General features: G+C 39.0%; 1 protein-coding gene across 9 annotated transcripts in view; it reads right to left on the bottom strand.

Moving 5' to 3' along the window:
* Positions 1-1,228: 1,228 nt before the first annotated feature.
* LOC100013176 (sodium/nucleoside cotransporter 1-like) overlaps positions 1,229-22,116 on the bottom strand; it is a 48,794-nt gene continuing 27,906 nt past the window's right edge. For 7 of the 9 annotated variants that reach the window (XM_007472489.3, XM_007472486.3, XM_007472484.3 and 4 more), the window contains 9 exons: positions 20,703-20,783; positions 20,295-20,420; positions 18,114-18,244; positions 16,857-17,025; positions 16,131-16,328; positions 14,008-14,089; positions 2,655-2,753; positions 2,186-2,300; positions 1,229-1,686 (listed from right to left, as the gene is read on the bottom strand). In XM_007472489.3, coding sequence (XP_007472551.2) covers positions 1,551-1,686; positions 2,186-2,300; positions 2,655-2,753; positions 14,008-14,089; positions 16,131-16,328; positions 16,857-17,025; positions 18,114-18,244; positions 20,295-20,420; positions 20,703-20,783 — 1,137 coding nt within the window. In that variant the 3' untranslated portion in view covers positions 1,229-1,550. Of the gene's footprint in view, positions 1,687-2,185; positions 2,301-2,654; positions 2,754-10,178; positions 10,344-14,007; positions 14,090-16,130; positions 16,329-16,856; positions 17,026-18,113; positions 18,245-20,294; positions 20,421-20,702; positions 20,784-22,116 lie in introns of those variants that run through there. The other 2 variants (XM_007472490.3, XM_007472495.3) reach the window with 2 other exon arrangements.

Below are 22,116 nucleotides of genomic sequence, written 5' to 3'. Positions count from 1 at the left end.
CCAAATAAAATAATGTTTAAAAAAAAGAATGAGGAAGGGTAAATTTCCTCAACTTTTTTACAAGTCAATCTTTCTACTTTAATCCAATCATTTGTGTTAATGCACAAAGAATCCATATAAGGGAGTATTATAAGTGGATTCTCATTAACCCTATTTCCCTTTATTTCTTTTCCCTTCATTTTTCTTCTCCCATCCATGATATCAGCCTCTCTGGGAAAGGAGGGCATTTAAAGAACTGCACTTATCCAACTAAGCAGTTTCCCAAGCATGTGGACAAAACAAAAAGCAGTCAGTTGTTGTTGTTATTGTTCTGTTTCATTTTTCTTCCTTCCTTTATTGATGTCTGAGCATCTGGGAAAAATGGATTTGCAGATACAAATAGATCCTAACTCACCAAATTGGGATCAAGAGAGGATGAAGGCTTTTGAGCACTAAAGTTTCCAGGAATAATAAAAATAGCACATGGCTGAAGTCTTGCAGAATGTTAAGTTGTTCCAATGGACAATACAATCCATGTAAACCCCTGTCTTCAATTTATAAATTGCTTTTTTAGCTTAAAAGCTCTTAATGCATCAGTCAGTTTTTAAACAAAGTGACTTAGACCTTTTAGACTTTGGTTAGTAAGTCATTGGGATGAAATATTTCAATTTTTACATATGATATGGAGAAAAAGTATTGTTGCCTTATATCAGTAATTGCCATCTTACTGTCCAATTAAAAAACAAAACAAAACAAGGGGGCCTTTTGCCATTTTAGAATATCTGGTTGATTTAAATAGTGATATTATGTTCAGATGGGATTTTGTTTGATACATATTTGATTAAATAATTCCTTTGTCTATTGCTATTAAATATACTTATAACTAATCTGGGATGTTTTTCCTGAATGAACTTGACAGTATTTGGAAAAAAAGAACTGTCCTGGATAGTTTAAGCAAAGCAGTGCGGTGGGGATGGCCAGCAAGGGGCAGCAGATGCAAGCTATATTCTGAAAGAAGATGCCAGCTGAAAGGCTGTTAAGAGGCCAAAAGGAAGTAATGACAATGATGTTCCTATGAAGCTACAAATGTCACTCTTGCCTTCTTGCCCATAGGGTAAAAAATGGTTTCCTGAAATAGTCCCCTGAAAATAGTCACCTTTGCGGGATAAATGTGATTTTATTTTGAAGTACCTCCCCACCAAACCCTTGTTCCCAAGATTTAGCAATTCCAGAATATGCCAGTTCCCAATAACATCTTCATAGCAAGGCCTTTATTGCATTTATGTGTTTTTTCAGAAGGCTCAGTGACAGAATAATTAGAATAGAATAATAGAATAATTGGAATATTTATCTGGCAGGAAATACTAACCCACATTATTAATGAATATTCTCTGACAAATAAGCCACAAAAGCCTACTGACCCCAGGGTTCTGCTTCCACTTCTCGTTTCCATTCTGGATTAGCTTTAGTCAACAGTCAGGCTCTTCAGCTGTGCCCACAGCCTAAGGGTGTCAGAATGATGCCATGGAGCTTCCTGCACATCCTATACATGCAGCTCCAGGGGGTCACCTTCAAGGAGGGCAGGAAGTATGGTTGAAGAGCTGGCAGCAGTTGGCCAAAGTCTCTGCCCCAGACTCCACACCTTCCCAGAGACCAGAGAAGGATGGAGACTTGCTGACATTGAGGACGGCTAGGCTCAGGCTGGCACTTAGAAATAAGGAAAACAGAGTCCATGTGTCCACAGAAGCAATTGGCATTAAATCCTGTTCCCTATCATCCCATCATATCAGTATCCTACTGTCTCCTTCCCAGCCCATTCCTGACCCTGCCTCAATTCATTCAGGCCCCTTTTACCAATGAGCAGGTGGGAGCTTGCCCTTTCTCTTCCCACTGAAAGCTTAAAGACTGCCCCTACTCCTCTGTGGTAACTGTTCTCTCCTCCCCCGTGGTTATCTTCAACAGGGCTCTTGTATTCAAAGAAGGATCCCTATAGTCCTGGAAGTTCTCACCATTTTAAACTTTTATTTTCATTTATTTTTAAACCTTTACTTTCTGTCTTAGAATGGATACTGGGTATTAAGTTCCAAGGCAGAGTGTGGTAAGGGCTGGGCAATGGGAGTTAAAGTGACTTGCCCAGGGTCACACAGCTAGGATGTGTCTGAGGCCACATTTGGATTCAGGACCTCCTAGCTGCCCTGGTTCTCACCTTTTGAAAAGATCTCTGCAGCAAACATAGTTTTCGTAGTTGGTGGTGGTAAAGTTTGTCTTGTTGAGAAAAGAAACACAGTTGGCCTCGGCTCCTCTGGGGACATAGAGGATTCCTAAGAAAAGGCAATGAGAAAAATAATGCCAAGGAGAGCTGCTATAATGTTACTCTTTTCTGGTCTCTTCTGTGAACTCCTCAAAGGCAGAGGTGATATCTTGTTTTCTTTAGTATTTGTCTTCACAGCCTGATATAATTAACTCACTGCTGGTTCTCCAAAAATGTTACTGACTGATCTGGGCTTCATCTTCCCTTTGGGTACTGGGTTGATCCCTTTTCCCTCAATAATTGACCTCCCTGTATGACCTGTGCTTATTTATATAGATCAAAATAGTATCTCTTGCCCTGGGACAAAAAGTAGTTTTAATATGTGATCCCACTTCCTGCTGAAAGCTGGAGGAGAGGTGCCTACCTGCCACACAGGCATTGACAAGGGACACACAGGATCCTGTGAGGAGAGCACTAATCACAGTGTTGGAAAAGTCACTTTTCCGCTGGGGCACCATTGAAGCTGCAGGGAACAGAGGAGACCAGGAGAAAGGATTTTCATGTGACTAAATAAATACAGTAGATGCTCACTTCTCACTGGAAGCATCATCCTTAAATGCAAAATGGTCTTTAATTCTGTCTACACTCATACCCATAACTGTTGTATTTATTAAATAAACCTCTTATTTCCTTACCAGTCATTTCAATATTTAATTGTTCTGGAAACAAACATCTAGATTGTGCTTTCTCAGACTCAAAATTCTTTAAAGAGAAGAAATATTTTTATCTGCTTGCTTGTAAACATCCCTGGAACTCTGATTTTTAAAAAAACCCTTAACTTTTGGGGGCAACTGGGTGGCTCAGTGGATTGAGAGCCAGGCCTAGAGATGGGAGGTCCTGGGTTCAAATCTGCCCTCAGACACTTCCCAGCTGTGTGAACCTGGGCAAGTCACTTGACCCCCATTGCCTAGTCCTTACCACTCTTCTGCCTTGGAGCCAATACACAGTATTGACTCCAAGATGGAAGGTAAGGGTTTTAATAAACAAACAAAAAAAATTAAAAAAAAAACCCTTACCTTTTGCCTTAGAACGAATACTAGGTATTGGTTCTAAGGCAGAAGAGTGGTAAGGGCTAGGCAATGGGAGTCAAGTGACTTGCCCAGGTTCACACAGCTGGGAAGTGTCTGAGGGCAGATTTGAACCCAGGACCTCCCATCTTGGGGCCTGGCTCTCAATCCACTCAGCTACCCAGCTTCCCCCCTCTGATTTAATAAGAAGAGAGAACTATAATATAAGGTCTGCTGAAGGTGAAGAAATTGCCTCTACCAGTGTGAGTGGGCATTGTGAGGTTACGGGACTTGCCCAGGGTTGGTTCCACAGCCAGGGTGGTTCAGAGGTAGTACTTGCTCCTGGTCTTGCACAGGCTTAAAGACCACTTCTCTATCCACTAGGTACTGTGCTACCTTTTCTGATAAAATGCTTTTTTAAATATGTTAAGGAGGACTTCCAGTCAAGATGGCGGCTTAGAGAAAGCTAAAGTCCAGATCTCCTGAAACCCTTCCTTACCGATCTCAAACCGAATGCTCCTAGGGCACCGAAATTCAAAATGATCAACAGCATAGACCCCGGGAGTCCTCCTCCTGGACCTGGACCTGGATCAAAAGGTACGACCCCCCCCAAAAGCCAGAACCTGAGACCACTCGGACCTAAGGGGTAGGTAGAAGGAAGGTCCTAGGACCCATCCCCCCCAACCCAGAGAGCTGAGTCCGAGGCAGCAGAGGCAACCTCAGAGCCCCACGGCCTGCTATTCTGAAGGCCACATCCTGAAAACAACCTAACCCAGTTGAGGGGGCACCCAGAGAGCAGGGAAACAGAGAGAGACGGGGGAGCTTATAACCCCCTGGCTGGATCCTTCCATTGGAGTCTCACGAAAAAAGTCCCTGCCTCAAGGCATACTAAATTCAACCCAAGGAAAACTAATCTCATTAGGAGCCCTTGGAGCTCCCGGAAGCCACGGCCCCTCCCCCCGCAGAGTGCTGGAACAGGAACAAGGGCCAAGCCAGGCTTAGAGCGTGGAAGTAAGGCAACGGAGAAGCATCAGGAGGGTGCCAAGGAGAGGAGGGCAGTAACAGGGACACACCAGCAATTCCTGGCTTCCCAGGAAGACAGAACAACAACTGCATAGAACGGACAATCTGCCTAGGGCTAAAACCTCTGAATGCCAGACAGAGATAAGAAAAGCTAGTCCCTCCCACTCAGATAGAGATGGCAAATGCCACAAAAGCACAAAAGTCCCAAAATTAAAAAAAAAAAAACAAGAAGAAGGGGGCGACTTTGGACACATTTTATGGAGCAAAAATACAAAACACAGAGGAGATAGAAGAGGAAACACAAGCAAATGCTCCAAACCCTTCCAAAGGAAATGGAAACTCTCCACAAACCCATGAAGAATTTGAATCTGAAATGATCAAAAAGATGGAAGCCTTCTGAGAGGAAAAGTGGGAAATAATGCAAAAGAAATTCACGCAACTACAAAACCAGTTTGACCAAACTGTAAAAGAAAACCAGGCTTTAAAGCAAGAACTAATAAAGCAAAGCCAAAAGACCAAGAAATTAGAAGAGAACATAAAATATCTCACTGACAAAGTGACAGATTTGGAAAATAGAGGGAGAAGAGATAATTTAAGAATAATTGGACTTCCAGAAAAGCCAGAAATAAACAGCAAACTCGACGTTGTAATACAAGAGATAATCAAAGAAAATTGCCCAGAGATTCTAGAACAAGGGGGCAATACAGCCACTGACAGAGCTCACAGAACACCCTCTACACTAAACCCCCAAAAGATAACTCCCAGGAATGTAATTGCCAAATTCCAAAACTCTCAAACAAAAGAAAAAATCCTACAAGAAGCCAGAAAAAGACAATTTAGATATAAATGCCAGTCAGGGTCACACAAGACCTTGCAAGTTCTACTCTAAATGATCGTAAGGCATGGAACATGATCTTCAGAAAGGCAAGAGAGCTGGGTCTTCAACCAAGAATCAGCTATCCAGCAAAACTGACTATATACTTCCAAGGGAAAGTATAGGCATTCAAGAAAATAAAAGATTTCCAACTTTTTGCAATGAAAAGACCAGAGCTCTGTGGAAAGTTCGATATCGAAAATCAAAGAGCATGGAATACCTGAAAAGGTAAATATGAAGGAAAGGGAAAAGGAGAAAAATGTTATCTTCTTCTTTTACTCAAACTCTCTTCTAAAAGGACTACATTTATATCAATCTATGTATACTAACATGTGGGGAAAATGTAATGTGTAAATAGGGGGAAAGAAAGACCAAATAGAATAATCATTTTCACACAAAGATTCACATGGGAAGGGGAGGGGAAGAAAACTCCTATAAGAAGGAGAGGAAGAGAATTTTTACTTAAACCTTACTCTCAGGGAAATCAACTCTGAGAAGGAAAAACACCCAGATCCATTGGGATCTTGAATTCTATCTTGCCCAACAAGGGTAAGGAGAAGGGAAAACCAAGGGGGAGAGGGGGAGAGGGAAAACAAAAGGGGAGGGAAAGAGAGGGGGGGAAGGGGAGGGAACAAAAAGGGAGGGACTAAAAAGGGAAACATATCAAGGGAGGGGACAAGGGGGACCAATTTAAAGTAAATCACTGGACTAAAAGGTAGAGCCGAAGAAGAAAAGGTTAGAACCAGGGAAGGATATCAAAATGCCAGGGAGTCCACAAATGACAGTCATAACTTTGAATGTGAATGGGATGAACTCACCCATATAACGTAGATGAATAACAGAATGGATTAGAATCCAAAACCCTACCATATGTTGTCTTCAAGAAACACACATGAGGCAGGTTGACACCCACAAGGTCAGAATTAAAGGATGGAGTAAGACCTTCTGGGTCTCAACTGACAGAAAGAAGGCAGGAGTTGCAATCATGATATCTGATAAAGCCAAAGCAAAAATAGACCTGATCAAAAGGGATAGGGAAGGTAATTATATTTTGTTAAAAGGGACTTTAGATAATGAGGAAATATCACTAATCAACATGTATGCACCAAATAATATAGCACCCAAATTTCTAATGGAGAAACTAGGAGAATTGAAGGAAAAAATAGACAGTAAAACCATATTAGTGGGAGACTTAAACCAACCATTATCAAATTTAGATAAATCAAACCAAAAAATAAATAAGAAAGAGGTGAAAGAAGTGAATGAAATCTTAGAAAAATTAGAATTAATAGACATATGGAGAAAAATAAATAGGGATAAAAAGGAATACACCTTCTTCTCAGCACCACATGGCACATTCACAAAAATTGACCATACATTAGGTCACAGAAACATAGCATACAAATGCAGAAAAGCAGAAATAATGAATGCAGCCTTCTCAGATCACAAGGCAATAAAAATAATGATCAGTAAAGGTACATGGAAAACCAAATCAAAAACTAATTGGAAATTAAACAATACGATACTCCAAAATCGTTTAGTTAGAGAAGAAATCATAGAAACAATTAATAATTTTATCGAGGAAAATGACAATGGCGAGACATCCTTTCAAACCTTTTGGGATGCAGCCAAAGTGGTAATCAGAGGTAAATTCATATCCCTGAGTGCATATGTCAACAAACTAGGGAGAGCAGAGATCAATCAATTGGAAATGCAAATAAAAAAAAAAAACTCGAAAGCGATCAAATTAAAAACCCCCAGCAGAAAACCAAACTAGAAATCCTAAAAATTAAGGGAGAAATTAATAAAATTGAAAGTGATAGAACTATTGATTTAATAAATAAGACAAGAAGCTGGTACTTTGAAAAAACAAACAAAATAGACAAAGTACTGGTCAATCTAGTTTAAAAAAAGGAAGAAAAGCAAATTAACAGCATCAAAGATGAAAAGGGGGACAGCACCTCCGATGAAGAGGAAATTAAGGCAATCATTAGAAATTACTTTGCCCAATTATATGGCAATAAATACACCAATTTAGGTGATATGGATAAATATATACAAAAATACAAACTTCCTAGACTAACAGAAGAGGAAATAGAATTCTTAAATAATCCCATAGCAGAAAATCAAATCCAACAAGCCATCAAAGAACTTCCTGAGAAAAAATCCCTAGGGCCTGATGGATTCACCAGTGAATTCTATCAAACATTCAGAGAACAGTTAATCCCAATACTGTACAAATTATTTGACATAATAAGCAAAGAGGGAGTTCTACCAAACTCCTTTTATGACACAAACATGGTACTGATTCCAAAACCAGGCAGGTCAAAAACAGAGAAAGAAAACTATAGACCAATCTCCCTAATGAATATAGATGCAAAAATCTTAAATAGGATACTAGCAAAAAGACTCCAGCAAGTGATCAGAAGGGTCATCTACCATAATCAAGTAGGATTTATACCAGGGATGCAGGGCTGGTTCAATATTAGGAAAACCATCCACATAATTGACCACATCAACAAACAAACCAACAAGAATCACATGATTTTATCAATAGACAAAGAAAAAGCCTGATAAAATACAACACCCATTCCTATTAAAAACACTAGAAAGCATAGGAATAGAAGGGTCTTTCCTAAAAATAATAAACAGTATATATCTAAAACCAACAGCTAATATCATCTGCAATGGGGATAAACCAGATGCATTCCCAATAAGATCAGGAGTGAAACAAGGATGCCCATTATCACCTCTACTATTTGACATTGTACTAGAAATAGTAGCAATAGCAATTAGAGAAGAAAAAGAAATTGAAGGCATCAAAATAGCCAAGGTGGAGACCAAGTTATCACACTGCAGATGATATGATGGTCTACTTAAAGAATCCTAGAGATTCAACCAAAAAGCTAATTGAAATAATCAACAACTTCAGCAAAGTTGCAGGATACAAAATAAACCCACATAAGTCATCAGCTTTTCTATATATCTCCAACACAGCTCAGCAGCAAAAACTAGAAAGAGAAATCCCATTCAAAATCACCTTAGACAAAATAAAATATTTAGGAATCTATCTCCCGAAACAAACACAGGAACTATATGAACACAACTACAAAACACGCTCCACACAACTAAAACTAGACTTGAACAACTGGAAGAACATTAACTACTCATGTTACAAGCCAATATAATAAAAATGACCATCCTACCCAAACTTATTTATCTATTTAGTGCCATACCCATTGAACTCCCAAAATATTTCTTTACTGATTTAGAAAAAAAAACATAACAAAATTCATTTGGAATAACAAAAGATCAAGGGTATCCAGGGAAATAATGAAAAAAAACCACATATGATGGGGGCCTTGCAGTCCCAGACCTTAAACTATATTACAAAGCAGCAGTCATCAAAACAATTTGGTACTGGCTAAGAAACAGAAAGGAAGATCAGTGGAATAGACTGGGGGAAAGTGACCTCTCAGCAAGACAGTATACGATAAACCCAAAGATCCCAGCTTTTGGGACAAAAATCCACTATTCGATAAAAACTGCTGGGAAAATTGGAAGACAGTGTGGGAGAGATTAGGAATAGATCAACACCTCATACCCTACACCAAGATAAATTCAAAATGGGTGAATGACTTAAACATAAAGAAGGAAACCATAAGTAAATTGGGTAAACAGAATAGTATACATATCAGACCTTTGGGAGGGCAAAGACTTTAAAACCAAGCAAGACATAGAAAGAATCACAAAATGTAAAATAATAATTTTGACTACATCAAATTAAAAAGCTTTTGTACAAACAAAACCAATGTAACTAAAATCAGAAGGGAAACAACAAATTAGGAAAAAATCTTCATAGAAACCTCTGACAAAGGTTTAATTACTCAAATTTATAAAGAGCTAAATCAATTGTACAAAAAATCAAGCCATTCTCCAATTGATAAATGGGCAAGGGACATGGATAGGCAGTTCTCAGATAAAGAAATCAAAACTATTAATAAGCACATGAAGAAGTGTTCTAAATCTCTTATAATCAGAGAGATGCAAATCAAAGTAACTCTGAGGTATCACCTCACACCTAGCAGATTGGCTAGCATGATAGCAAAGGAAAGTAATGAATGCGGGAGGGGATGTGGCAAAGTTGGGACATTAATTCATTGCTGGTGGAGTTGTGAACTGATCCAACCATTCTGGAGGGCAATTTGGAACTATGCCCAAAGGGCGACAAAAGAATGTCTACCCTTTGATCCAGCCATAGCACTGCTGGGTCTGTACCCCAAAGAGATAGTGGACAAAAAGACTTGTACAAAAATATTCATAGCTGCGCTTTTTGTGGTGGCCAAAAACTGGAAAACGAGGGGATGCCCATCAATTGGGGAATGGCTGAGCAAATTGTGGTATATGTTGGTGATGGAATACTATTGTGCTAAAAGGAATAATAAAGTGGAGGAATTCCATGCAGACTGGAACAACCTCCAGGAAGTGATGCAGAGGGAGAGGAGCAGAACCAGGAGAACATTGTACACAGAGACTAATACACTGTGGTATAATCAAACATAATGGACTTCTCCATTAGTAGTGGTGTAATGTCCCTGAACAATCTGCAGGGATCTAGGAGAAAAAACACTATTCATAAGCAAAGGATAAACTATAGGAATACAAACACCGAGGAAAAGCAACTTCCTGACTACAGCAGTTGAGGGGACATTACAGAGGAGAGACTCTAAACGAAACTCTAATGCAAATATTAACAACATGGAAATGGGTTCGAATCAAGAACACATGTGACACCCAGTGGAATCACGCATCGGCTATGGGGGGTGGGGAGGAGGAAAAGAAAATGATCTGTCTTTAATGAATAATGCTTGGAAATGATCAAATAAAATATTATTTAAAAAATGTTAAGGAAAGGGATCTAGCAATTTTAGAAAATCAATGTGTTTATGAACTAGAAGTCTACCACCAAGAGAACTGGTGAATGTGGGTTTAATGAGTTTATTTTTCAGTGTAAATAAGAAACATAAACTCTAGCTTCAAAAGAGTGAAAAAAGGTCTTTTGATGAAGGAATTTCTTTTTTTTGCCTGAAGAAGTGACAGTCATGGAAGAGATGAAATTAGCAAACAAGCTGTCCTTTTATTCTTCTAACTGTAAAAAAAAAAATTCATGAACTCTTGCCCTCAGAGATGTGCATAGATTGATTATACAAAAAGGACCAAAGTCCATTCTTAGGAAAAGAAAAGGAAAATACATATGTGATTTTTTTCACTTGAGCTCATAGTAGAAGAAATCTTAAAGATTTTTGTAAATGAGCTGTTAAGAGTCTAAAATGAAGAAATTTTTAGGTTATAAAGTCTGATTCTATTCAAATCTGACAAAACCCAGTATCTATTATAAGTTGTTCTTTTAAACACGTTTTCTTCTTAAGTATGCCAGTGTGATTTTACTTAATTTTTTTGTTTAGCTTTTGATAGCTATTTTTATAGAGAATAGCAGAACTGAATGGAAAAGTATGCTCATCTCTGTCTCAGTTGAGTCTGGCTATTTGGACCATAAGGTAAGACCCTATATACCACTCCCCATCTCCTGATAGTTTACCCAGATTGTATAAATAATAATATATCTATATATAGTGTGGCATAGCTTACAAAGTGCTTTATCTAGTTAAATCACTTGAACTTTACAACATCCCTATAAGGAAGACAAGGCAAGTATTCCAATCCCCATTTCACAGATGAGAAAATTAATGTTCAGAAAGGTTAGGGGACTCACCTGGTTACTAGTGGCAGACTCAGATTGGCACCTTGGTCTAATGGCTCCAGCCAGTTGACGTCTACCGTACTGCATCTGCCTCCACAGACAGAAGTACTTAGGCATCAAAAAGATTCTAGAATGCCAAGGGAGCTGACCAAAATCTCCAGGGCAGGCAGTGCTGGGGGAGGACTTTCCTAGTAGGCTGACACCTTCTTTACAGCTTAGAATCCTGGAGCATGGCCTTGGGGGTCCCCAGAGGCAGGACTTGAGTCCCAGCCTCCAAGGCCAGTTCTCTGTCCCCTATATCAAACTGCCTCTCAGAGCTAGTTCCTTTCTTCTCATTTGTCTCCTTTCTAGCAATAAGTCCTATATATATTTTTTCTTCGTTCAAGAACGTTTCTAGAATTTTTTTTAAAGCTACCTTTTTGATCAATGATCCCTTCCAAAGCACCCAAGGAGTTTTACATTCATTAAAAATATTGGGCCTCAGGGAGCCAGAAGCATCAGTAGACTTATGCCAAAGGAGAGCCACATCTTAGCACCATTCCAAGCAAATCTATTAGATCATGAACCTCAGAGCGTCTAGTCCACTTAAGGGCCTGTACTTCTAGAAACTCAGAGATTAGCAGCCAAATGCTGTCTCCCTGTAGTGTAGGAGTCAGTTATGCTTCATTTCCTGCTACCTTGGGATGCAATGAGCTAGGACTAAAGTCTGAATTCAGTCCAGCCCAGGGGACCCAGTCACTACTTGTAACCATCATCTGCAGCTGACTGCAGTTGCCAAATCTCAAGGAAGCAAAGGTAGCAGAGGGCATGTGCCAAAGGGACAAGGGCATTCATGAGAAAATCTGAGCCTGGAGAGCTAGAAGTACCAGAAGACTTGCTCCAAAGGAAGAATGCATCTAAGATCACTGTTAGATCCATCAAAGAGTTAAAGATTCAGAGGGTCAAAGGTACTGTGCTTCTTCAGGCAGCTGGGGAGTACAGTGAGCCTGGCAGCAGGAAGACCTGAGTTCAAATTCAGATTAAGACACTTAATACCTGTGTGATCCTAAGTGAGTCACTTAACTTCTGTTTCCCTCAGTTTCTTCAATTATAAAATGGGGAAAATAACAGCATCTCCCTTGCAGGCTTGTTAGGATTAAATGAGATGTCTGTAAAGCACTTAGCACATAGATTGGCACATAGTAGACACTATATAAATGCTTACTAATAATAAGCAGGTTTCCTCTCCCCTCTTCCCCTTTCTGGACCTCAAAGATTGGGAGCTGAAGGTTTGTTCTACACTCAGGTCTTTGGGGTATGCTTTGTACCTGTGTCATCTTGAGATGGCATGGATATTAAAGATTCAGTGATATTGGTGCTAAGTATGGATTCAATCTGACATGCTCAGAAAGAATTTCCTACCACCTTCAGCTACTGGGGTAGCCTCTCAAATTCCCTGTGTATGGAGCAAACAGCTTTGGACACTGACACATCTGCCTCCATAAGGATACTGTGCTTAGTTGTCATGAATCCCAGTGGCCCTGATCACCTGGTTTTCCCCCATTCTTTAGGGGCAGGAAACAGATGATAACTCCTGCTTGCCTTATCCCTGAGATACAAAATCACTAAAATCCCTTCCCTCGATACCTTCTCCCTGTACTTTCATTCCTATCCCCCTCAACCCCATCTCTCCATAGTTCATATTTGCCTCTGGAGGCCTCTTGGACTTGTGCCTTCTGGAATCTCCATTCTGTAAACAAGCTTTATCTTACATCTCTTCACTCTTTCAACCTTCTGATTATCATGGAAAACTGCCCCCCTCTAGATGACATAATTCTACTTGAACACTATATATTTCTTCTAAATCTATATAAACTCTACTCTCTTAAACTCTAGTTCTGCATTAACAACTGCTTGTTGGACAGTGCTACCTGGATGTCCTATAGGCATCTCAAATTCAACCTGCCCAGAACAAAGCTTGTTGTATTTCTCTCAAATCTGTCCCTCATCCAAACTTCCCACTTCTTTAAAGGGTAGCACCAGTCCTTCTAGTCCCTTAGCTTCACAGCCTCAAAATCATCCTGAACTTGTCTCTTCCTAACCCCATATTCAAATCAGTCCCTCACCAAGACTTAGCAATTCCACCTCCACAATACCTTGTAAATCCTTTCCCTTTTACTTGCTCAGGTAGTTACTGCTCTACTTCTGGCCCTCAGCACTTCTTGCCTAAACTACTGCAGCAGCTTTCCAACTGTTCTCCCTCTCTCCTATCTCTCCCATTTCCAATTCTTCTTCTACACTACTACCAAATTAATATTTTTGTATGACACACATATCTTCTCTGCTTAGGAATCTATAGTGGTTCCCTGTGGTCTCTGGGATAAAATACAAATGTCAGTTTGGCATTTAAAACCTCTGCAATATGGCTCCATTCTTCCTTTCTTGACTTGTTTTATTTTGGGCTCTGCATACTCTTTCAGACAAAATGATCCAGTAGCTGCTTACTTAATAATAATTTCTGTCGTCCATCTCTGTGCTTTTGCACAGGCTGCCCCCATGTGTCTTGGATACATTCCCTCACATAGGTCTCTCAGATCCCTTAGCTTCTTTCAAGCTTTAGTTCAAGTACCACCTCCCAAAGAAAGCCTTTTTCTGTTTCTTACCAGTTGCCCCCTTCTTCCTCAAACTAATTATTTTTTATTTACCTATTCTGGTACATATTGTTATCTCTTCAGTAACATACAGAACTCTTGAGGAAAGGCATCTTTTCATCTTGTCTTTGAATTCCCCAGCACTTAGCACAGCACATTGCATAGAGCAAGCACTTAATAATGATTACTGAGCTAAATTTGTCACATCTATGGGATGTTATAATATTTCCAACTTTATTGTTCCATCTCTCTCCATCACATTTTATATTGCATCTACACTTTTAATTCTATAGACAGATGCCACAACAAAATCCTCATTTAGCCCTTTCGATCATCTCCATCATGGTCTCTAAGATCCTATTATTGTTTAGAAGGAGTTCTAGTAAAGGATGGGAAATAGACAATGTGTTTCTTTCACTCACTCAGGCCTCCTAATATGATCCCAATAGAGCCCAGGTTGGCAAATCCACAAAGAGCAAAAGTTGTGATGATTTCTGCTCTCACCTTGAAAAAAAAGTACAGGAGAAGCTGTAGGCATCATTGAGGTTAGCTTTATAAAATCTAGTGTTCCTAGCCTTTCCATTCTAAATATCTTTAAGAAATCTCGAGCAGACACAAACTACAGAATTTCCCATAGGAAAACACTAGAGTAGGTACTCGTCTCTTCAGTGGCAGATGAGGGCAGGAGCTTCTTGGGTTTTTTGTTTGTTTGTCTGCTTTGGTACCTGTGAATATCTCAAATTGATTTTTTGGCATTTGAAGGAAAAGTCTGAGAAAAATAGCCATGGAGACATGTTAGTGGGATATTAAGCATTCTGATTCTCTGGAAAACTCCGAGAATAAAGTATTGTCAACTAAAGAGTGTGCAATCAAGTCTGTGGATGACGCCAACTTTTTTTTTTCTACTAACCTTTCCCCTCAACTTGCTTTTTACTTACATGACTGTGATAGCACCTTCACTAAGAAAAGAAACCAATGGAAAGCACCAAAACTCAAATTAGGCAACTTTTCCCTTGTACCAGCTTTGCTTTTAAAAATTTGATAGGAACTGTGAGAACATTGTACACAGCAATAGCAATACTGTACAATGATCGTCTGTGAAACACTTGGCTGCTCTTAGCAATGCAATGATCTGAGACAAAACTGAAGGACTTGTAACAAAGAATGCTATCTACCTGTAGAGAAAGAACTGTTAGAGTCAGATGCAGATCAAAACATACCAGTTTTTCACATCAGAGTATTTATGATTTTATTCGGGGGTTTTGGTTTTGTATGAGTGTGCTCTTACAACAATGAAGTGTGTTTTTCATAATACACATATGGCCCAGATCAAATCACTTACTCTCTCTGAGTGGGGGAGGGGGAGGGAGACAGTTTGGATCTTATAATTTTAGAAAATGTATGTTGAAAATTATTATTACCTGGAATTGAGAAAATAAAAACATCTTTGAATGGAAAAAGTTTGATAAGAAAAAATAAAATATTAGCTAAAAACTAAATATAGATATAGATATATATATCTATCTATATATAGATAGATAGATCTATCTATATATAGTAGATATAGATCGAAATTTATGCTATCTCTGTCTAGCAAAGTTTATTATTAGTACATTGTGAAACAAGCAGTGAGTCCCAAGATCTAGGTTCACATGTTGATTCTGCTACTATTGGACCTTGGGAAGCCATATCACTTCTTAGTCTCAGTTTCTTCATCTGTAAAATAAGGGAATTAGACTGGATCACTCTAAAATCCCTTCCAGCTTAAAACCTACAAATCTAGTTTATTTATTATTTTAGTGACACTTCAGAATCCAAGTACTGAATTTTACATAAATTCATTCAGAGTTGTGTTCTAACAATTCTTTAAGGGTCATATTTGATAGTATTATGATTGTCCCAAATTTTAAATGGCAGGGAGGATCATTTTGTTAATCCTCTCCCATAAAGCCTTTCCAAAGAGGAGAGTCAACTAGAATTCTGATAACGTAGGGTGAAAAACATTATTATTAGGTGATCAGGGTGCTGTCCACCCTGTGACATAAAACAAATACTCCCTTGTAGTCATCATTAGGAGTTGTGAAGTTCTTCATCAGAGAAAGCCTTTACAGTATCTAATGATGTGACATGCATTTTTAAAAACTAATTCAGTGTGAACAAAGTAGATGAAGTCCATGGGACCAGCAGGACTGGTCACAAGAAGAACGAAACTAACCTAACAGTAATGATATGGATTTACCGGAATGTTTGGGTGTGCTTGAATTTTAAGGTTATCAAATATAACTATTTCCTTTTTACCAGCCTCAGGGCAATACTTTGACTCTAGAGAGATAGATAAGAACCTAAGGAAATGATGACTAGGAGGCTTGGATTAAGAAATATTAGCAGTAAAAGACCCTGATATTGATAAACAAGATCTTGCTATTTTTTCCTATGTTAATTATAAGACCGTGAAAAGGATTTTCTTGAGACTACCCTTAATTTTGCTCTAAAAGCAGGTAAACATCATGACTGAAACTTCAGATGCTTCTCTGCTATCACTTACAGAAATCCACTGTTTCTCCCCCTTGATCCATTCCTCTATTCCAGAGAGACGTCTGTTCTTGTACTGAGACAACTGCTTATAGGCCACAAACTCATTCAGGAAGAATTTTATTCCCAACATCTCTGCTACTATTGGACAGTCTTCCCAGTCTACACCCATTATAAAAGCTATGGGTCGTAAAGCAAATGAGCAGATGACCTAAGAGAGAGTTTAGTACAAAGGAAAATTAATGTAAAAAGAAACTAGTAAGTAATTCCTCTATAGACTTCCTTTCTTCAAGGCTAGCCACCTGACACTTTGGGCAGGGCATATGAAACTAGTGGTCACAGCATCAAGGTCCTGTAGAACCCAGCTGTACCCTACCTCTGGTAGCTAGCAGGGAGCTCCTACCTGAAGTCACTCATACTGGCATAGGGCTGTTTGCCTGGATTCAAAACTCAAGTACTCAGGGCACAAGCAAAGTTCTTATAGCTCACTGACTACTGCTAGAAAAACTAATCATTCTTTTTTCGAACCCTGACCTTCCAGATTAGAATCAATACTAAGTATCAGTTCCAAGGTAGAAGAGTGGTAAGGACTAGGCAATGTGCCCAGGGTCACACAGCTGGGAAGTGTCTGAGGCAGATCTGAACCCAGGACCTCCCATCTCTAGGCCTGGCTCTCCATCCACTGAGCCAACTACTTGCCCCCAAATTAACCATTCTTAACAATGAAATAACATATTACCTGGAAGCTGAGGCCCTGTACGTTCACCATCTCCCCTAGCCAAGAGAGGGTTGTGTTGATAAAGGCTAATATGGCCAGGAAGGCAATCAGATTAGCAGCAATGTTAGCAACTACTCCTACTGAAATTGCTGCTCCATTGGTAACAGCTTCCAAAAGGTTCTGCGCCTCCCTGTTGGCATCAGTAATTATTTTTACTGAATTGTTTTTAAACATTAGCGACTATAAAGATCTGTCCTAACTTGTCGATTCATGGTCTAATTTGGACAAATGGGAAATCCCAACATAGTGGAAGTCTGGGAATGGAAATGAGATTAGGAACCAAGAGATCACAAAAGCATTCTTAGAAGTGGAAAGCACTGCAAGAACCATCATTTCCGCCTATAACTATACAACTTCTGACAAATGATAATTCAACCACTTTTTGATCACATCTGATGATGAGCTACTATTTCTTGAGGTATACCATTCCATTATTAGGACCGCTGACCTTTTATTACATTTAAACCCCCTTCTCTGCTTCTTCTTCCAAGGGCTCTTAGTTCTATGCTCAAAGGGCAACCAGGACAAACCTAAATCCTATTCTCCATAGCAGCCTTTCAAATACCAAAGGACCTGGGTATCACATCCTCCCTTAGCTTCTCTTTTCCTGACTAAGTGCATTTACCCAGAGCATCTGATAACTGACAATAGGTTTCTTGAGGATACCAAGGATGGGAAATAGAAGGCTGATGGGTCAGAAAGGATGAAATGACTCAAGAACATTTAGAGCCAAAAGTGAAAGATGAGAGAAATGAGCAGGTACAGAATGGATAACACAACCGAAGGGGAGAGAAAAAGAAATATAGGAAGGAGAGGGACAATGGGGCAGTATGGAACAATGATAGGTGATATATGGCATTTTTATAATTTGGAGAATACCAGGGAGACAGGGAAAAGTCTGGAGAATGGTGAGGGGGCATTCCCAGAAAATGGAAAAGGAAAGCAATTTTTACAAGTGACTTTAAACAAGAGGTGTAAAGTCGGATTAGGTAGGCAGAAGGCGAGAAAGGTTGTCTTTAGAGTTGCTTCTTGAGCAATTCATGTGAAAACCCTCTTTCTTCCCTAATTATCACTATTATACTGGGACAACTGCTTACCTTGGGACTATTTCACTGGGGCTGTTACCTCATTGTCACTCAGCCTATGACAGTCACTCTTTTCCCATACCTGACTGAATATTTCTAATCTCTTTAACTCTCTGTACCCCATTGGACTCACCCATATAACAGTATCACTCCCTCCTCATTCTTGAACTTGGAGACTTCCACTTCTGGGTAAACCAACTTGGACAATGCAAGAGCACAAGGTGCAGCCATTACAGAGGCAGCAATCAGAGATGTGGAGTCAATCTGAAAGACCAGTTAACAGGAATTGGTTCCTTTATAAAAAAAAATTCCAAATGGGGGGGCGGGAAGGTATACTTCACCAGGTTGGAAAATTATTGCATAAATTAGCTCTATGTTTAAGAAATATTATAGACAAATAAGAAGCACTGGATATAATACTGCCCCCAAATATTGGATTTCCTTTCCTTTTTCTCTCATGTATATGAGAATGTTTCCTCTATTAGGTACAAATCTCAACTCAGCACTGTCATATCTACTGTGGATCTGATCTAAGCAAGAATTAAATTCTTTATAGGTACTAGAATGATGTTTTCAATATTAATTTATCAGTCAATTGTTCTGGTGGTTTAAATAGGATTATATCTGATCCTATTAAATAAATGTAATGAAAGAATTAAGAAATGCCATTGTATTAGGTTAGCTTATCTTTATCCAGATGAATGTTTCATATATTATGTCTTGGCGAATTCTCTTAACAACACTAGAAAAGTACAAGTACCAATCCCTAGAATAAAGGCAAATGGAAACTATCTCTGAATGCTAAATTTCTGAGTGACTTCAGGGGTCTCTAGGCTTACTCCAAAATAAGGTATGGGAGAAGTGGCTTAGGGAACAATTCTGGCTCAGCTGCCAGAAAGGAGCACTCCCTGGCCAGGCCAGTTCCAGATAGTCAGAGAACTCTTTCTCCCATTAGCAGGTCAAACCTAGGTCCAATGGAGAAATTTATACTTAAGAGGGATCCCTGGAGCTTTCTCTAGAGCTGAATAAAATACACGAGAGAGCCTGGAACAAATGTAATCACCTAGAAGAACTCAGACTGGGGCAGGTTATTAGGTGGAACCTCCTCACTTCTTTGGATTCTTCCTGGACATATCTTTTTCTTGACTGGGAGCCCAAGAAGTATCACAGGGTTTTTAGTGCAGACAGCTGTTCCTTCCTTCCCCCACACATACAGCAGAAGAAATGTGGCAAAATGAAATGTGGGTAGGAAGGGGAATGTTTAATATCCCTATGGTATTGATCTATGTCATATAATAAACTATGGCAAAATTAGGCACCCTTTAGGCAAAGTTTTCTTGTCATTATCCCTAGATAACATACCACATGAAGCTTACAAATGTTCCTAGAACTATATTAGAAACAGGTATTATGAGAGATATGGAGAACTTATGTTCCAGGAGTAATTCAATAATTAATTGAAGGGATATCCATCAATTGGAGTATGGCTGAACAAATTGTGGTATATGATGGTGATGAAATACTATTGTGCTGCAAGGAATGATGAACAGAATGATTTCAGAAAGAGCTGGAAAGACCTTCATGAACTGATACAGAGTGAAATAAGCAGAACCAGGAGAACATTGTACACAGTAACAGCAATATAGTGGGATGATCAAATGTGGATTAAATGTGATAGATTTAGCTACTCTCAGCAATATAATGATCCAGGACAATTCTGAGGGACTTTGTAAAGAAGAATGCCATTCACCTTTAGAGAAAGAACTGCTGGCATCAGAATGCAGATGAAAGCATACGATTTTTCACATTTGGGTTTTTATTTTGGGGTTTTGGTTTTGTATGATTATCTTCTTTAAAAATGAACAATATGGTAATATGTTTTGCATGGTAATACACATATAACCCAGATCAAATTGCTTACCAGCTACAAGAGAGGAGAGGGAAGGGAGGAAGGGAGGAAGGGAGGGAATTTGAATCATAATTCATATGGAAATTTGTTATTACATGTAATTGGTTAGAGAGAGAGAGAGAGAGAGAGAGAGAGAGAGAGAGAGAGAGAGAGAGAGAGAATTCAATAGGAAATTCTCTGAAGGATCTCATTTTCTCTCCATGGCCTTTCAAAAAAAAAAAAAAGGATCAAAGCTCTTAATATCCTAACATCCATAAAGCATTTGCTCACATTCCATCAAAGGACAGCACTAAAGAAAAACAGTAACATCATAAGTCTGGGAAATTTGCCTAAGGAACTTGTGCTTCCTCACTGTATTAGAGCTTGATGCTTTTGCTCAAACAAGGCTGAGAGAGTAGTTCTTACCCCAAAAGACATATAGGCTCCCATTACACTGCCTGCAATAGTGGCAAAACCTCCAGTCATCATGGCATGGATTTCAGACAGTGTCATATCTGCAAGGTAAGGCTGGATCAGTAAAGGTGCCTCTGTCTGCAAACAAGAGAAGGAAATCAAACTCTTAGACATGGACAGACATATTTTTGACCACTTCATGAAATGGCTTCATAGAAATAAACATGGTATTTCTGCTACCTAGATTTGCAAAACAAGATAGTCATGGATCAAGAAGGCTTTAGATAAGCAGAGAATAGTTACTGCTGATGTGGACATTCTAAAAACTAAAATTCTAAAAGGTTCTTTTTCATCTAAAGTAGAGCTCTGTGTGGTTCTTAAAAACTATTCTGAAGCTGTTAAAGATTGTATGCTGCTTACCATACCCACAAAGATATTTCCTGCCACACTCAGAGTCTCTGTGGCTATGGTAGCCATGGTGACCTGCATCAACCAGGCAATCTATAAAAGAAAGGGAAACATTGCACATGAAGCAGACAAAATAAGTACTGGATGCACATTTTTTTCTTACCAGATCTCTTAAATGAGTCTATAGGTCTATACACTGACATGATAACACTAAAACTACTTTGAGGCCTCTATGCACAGGTTTTACATTGACTTCAATTTATATGCCACAATGGTTTGATTATTTTCGGTGCTGTCCTTTCCCAGGGTCTTCCTCATGTTTCCCAATATGAAGATGGTTATCCATATTAATTCAGAAGAAAGGGCTTAGCCATGGTTAATGTCAACTCTTAACACTCATCAAAGTATTATATATAATCCTTAAAGGCAAACTATAGACCAAACTTCTTATCTGGTTACATGGCTGCTTTCTTTCACTTATGTTCACTGAAATGACTTCTTATTTTCATTCTGCAATTTCATGAAGCCTAATTTTTAGCATCTTCCTCCTCTTCTTCATTATCTCAACCACATATGGCAGTCTGCATTCTATGATCATAAAGGAGTAGGTAAAGATGAAAAGAGGAAATGTGATGGTAACAAAAAATGGCTTACAGAGGCTCAATCTACTCATTTTCTCATATTCAAAATTGCTTTTTCTTCATTGAACAATTGTACTTTCCCCACCCATTAATATTATCCTCTGCATAAAGATAAAGAAAAGGACATTTAGAGGTCAGAAATGTAAAATGGTGGAAATCTCTGAATTCATCTCCACCTCTTCTTTAATTCTTCCCTCTGGCTCCCTCTCAACTCCTTGTTGAGAAGCTCTTTTATTTGCAATTTTTAAGCTTGGATTCAGGTGATTCTAAGGCTACAGATGGATAGTCCATCATTTTGTATTGTTCTTAGTATTGTCTTTTTGCATTTGAAAATTAACATTGTTGTACATAAAAGAACATCATTAAGACCTATTTTTTGAACCCTTACCTTCCATCTTAGAATCAATACTGTGTATTGGTTCCAAGTATAAAAAATAGACTCGAATACAGGACTACAATCCCCACAAGCCTTTGCTCCACTTCCCCAGAATGCCTTGTAATCTCACCTGAGCCGAGATGAGAAGGTATTTAAGCTGATTCAAAGGCTTTTGAGGCTTGCTCTCTTGGCTCTTTTTGGACTTCCATTGTGGAGCAGGCTCGTCTCTTGCGTGATGTGAGGTTATTTTGTCTAGGCCTCTGGCCTAGGCACATGTTTCTTACTTGTATATTCTTTAATCTTTAACCTTTAATAAACCTCTAAAAAATATAATACTCCTTGCAGAGAGAAACTAATTTCTACCTGCCTCAGATGCCTCAGTCTCCCCATCTCCCCTAAAATTTAATCT

The sequence above is a fragment of the Monodelphis domestica genome, chromosome 1 (assembly GCF_027887165.1).
Source record: "Monodelphis domestica isolate mMonDom1 chromosome 1, mMonDom1.pri, whole genome shotgun sequence".
Classification (NCBI taxonomy): domain Eukaryota; kingdom Metazoa; phylum Chordata; class Mammalia; order Didelphimorphia; family Didelphidae; genus Monodelphis; species Monodelphis domestica.
The sequence above is the reverse complement of the archived record's forward strand: the minus strand, read 5'-3'. Positions and strand labels throughout refer to the sequence as shown.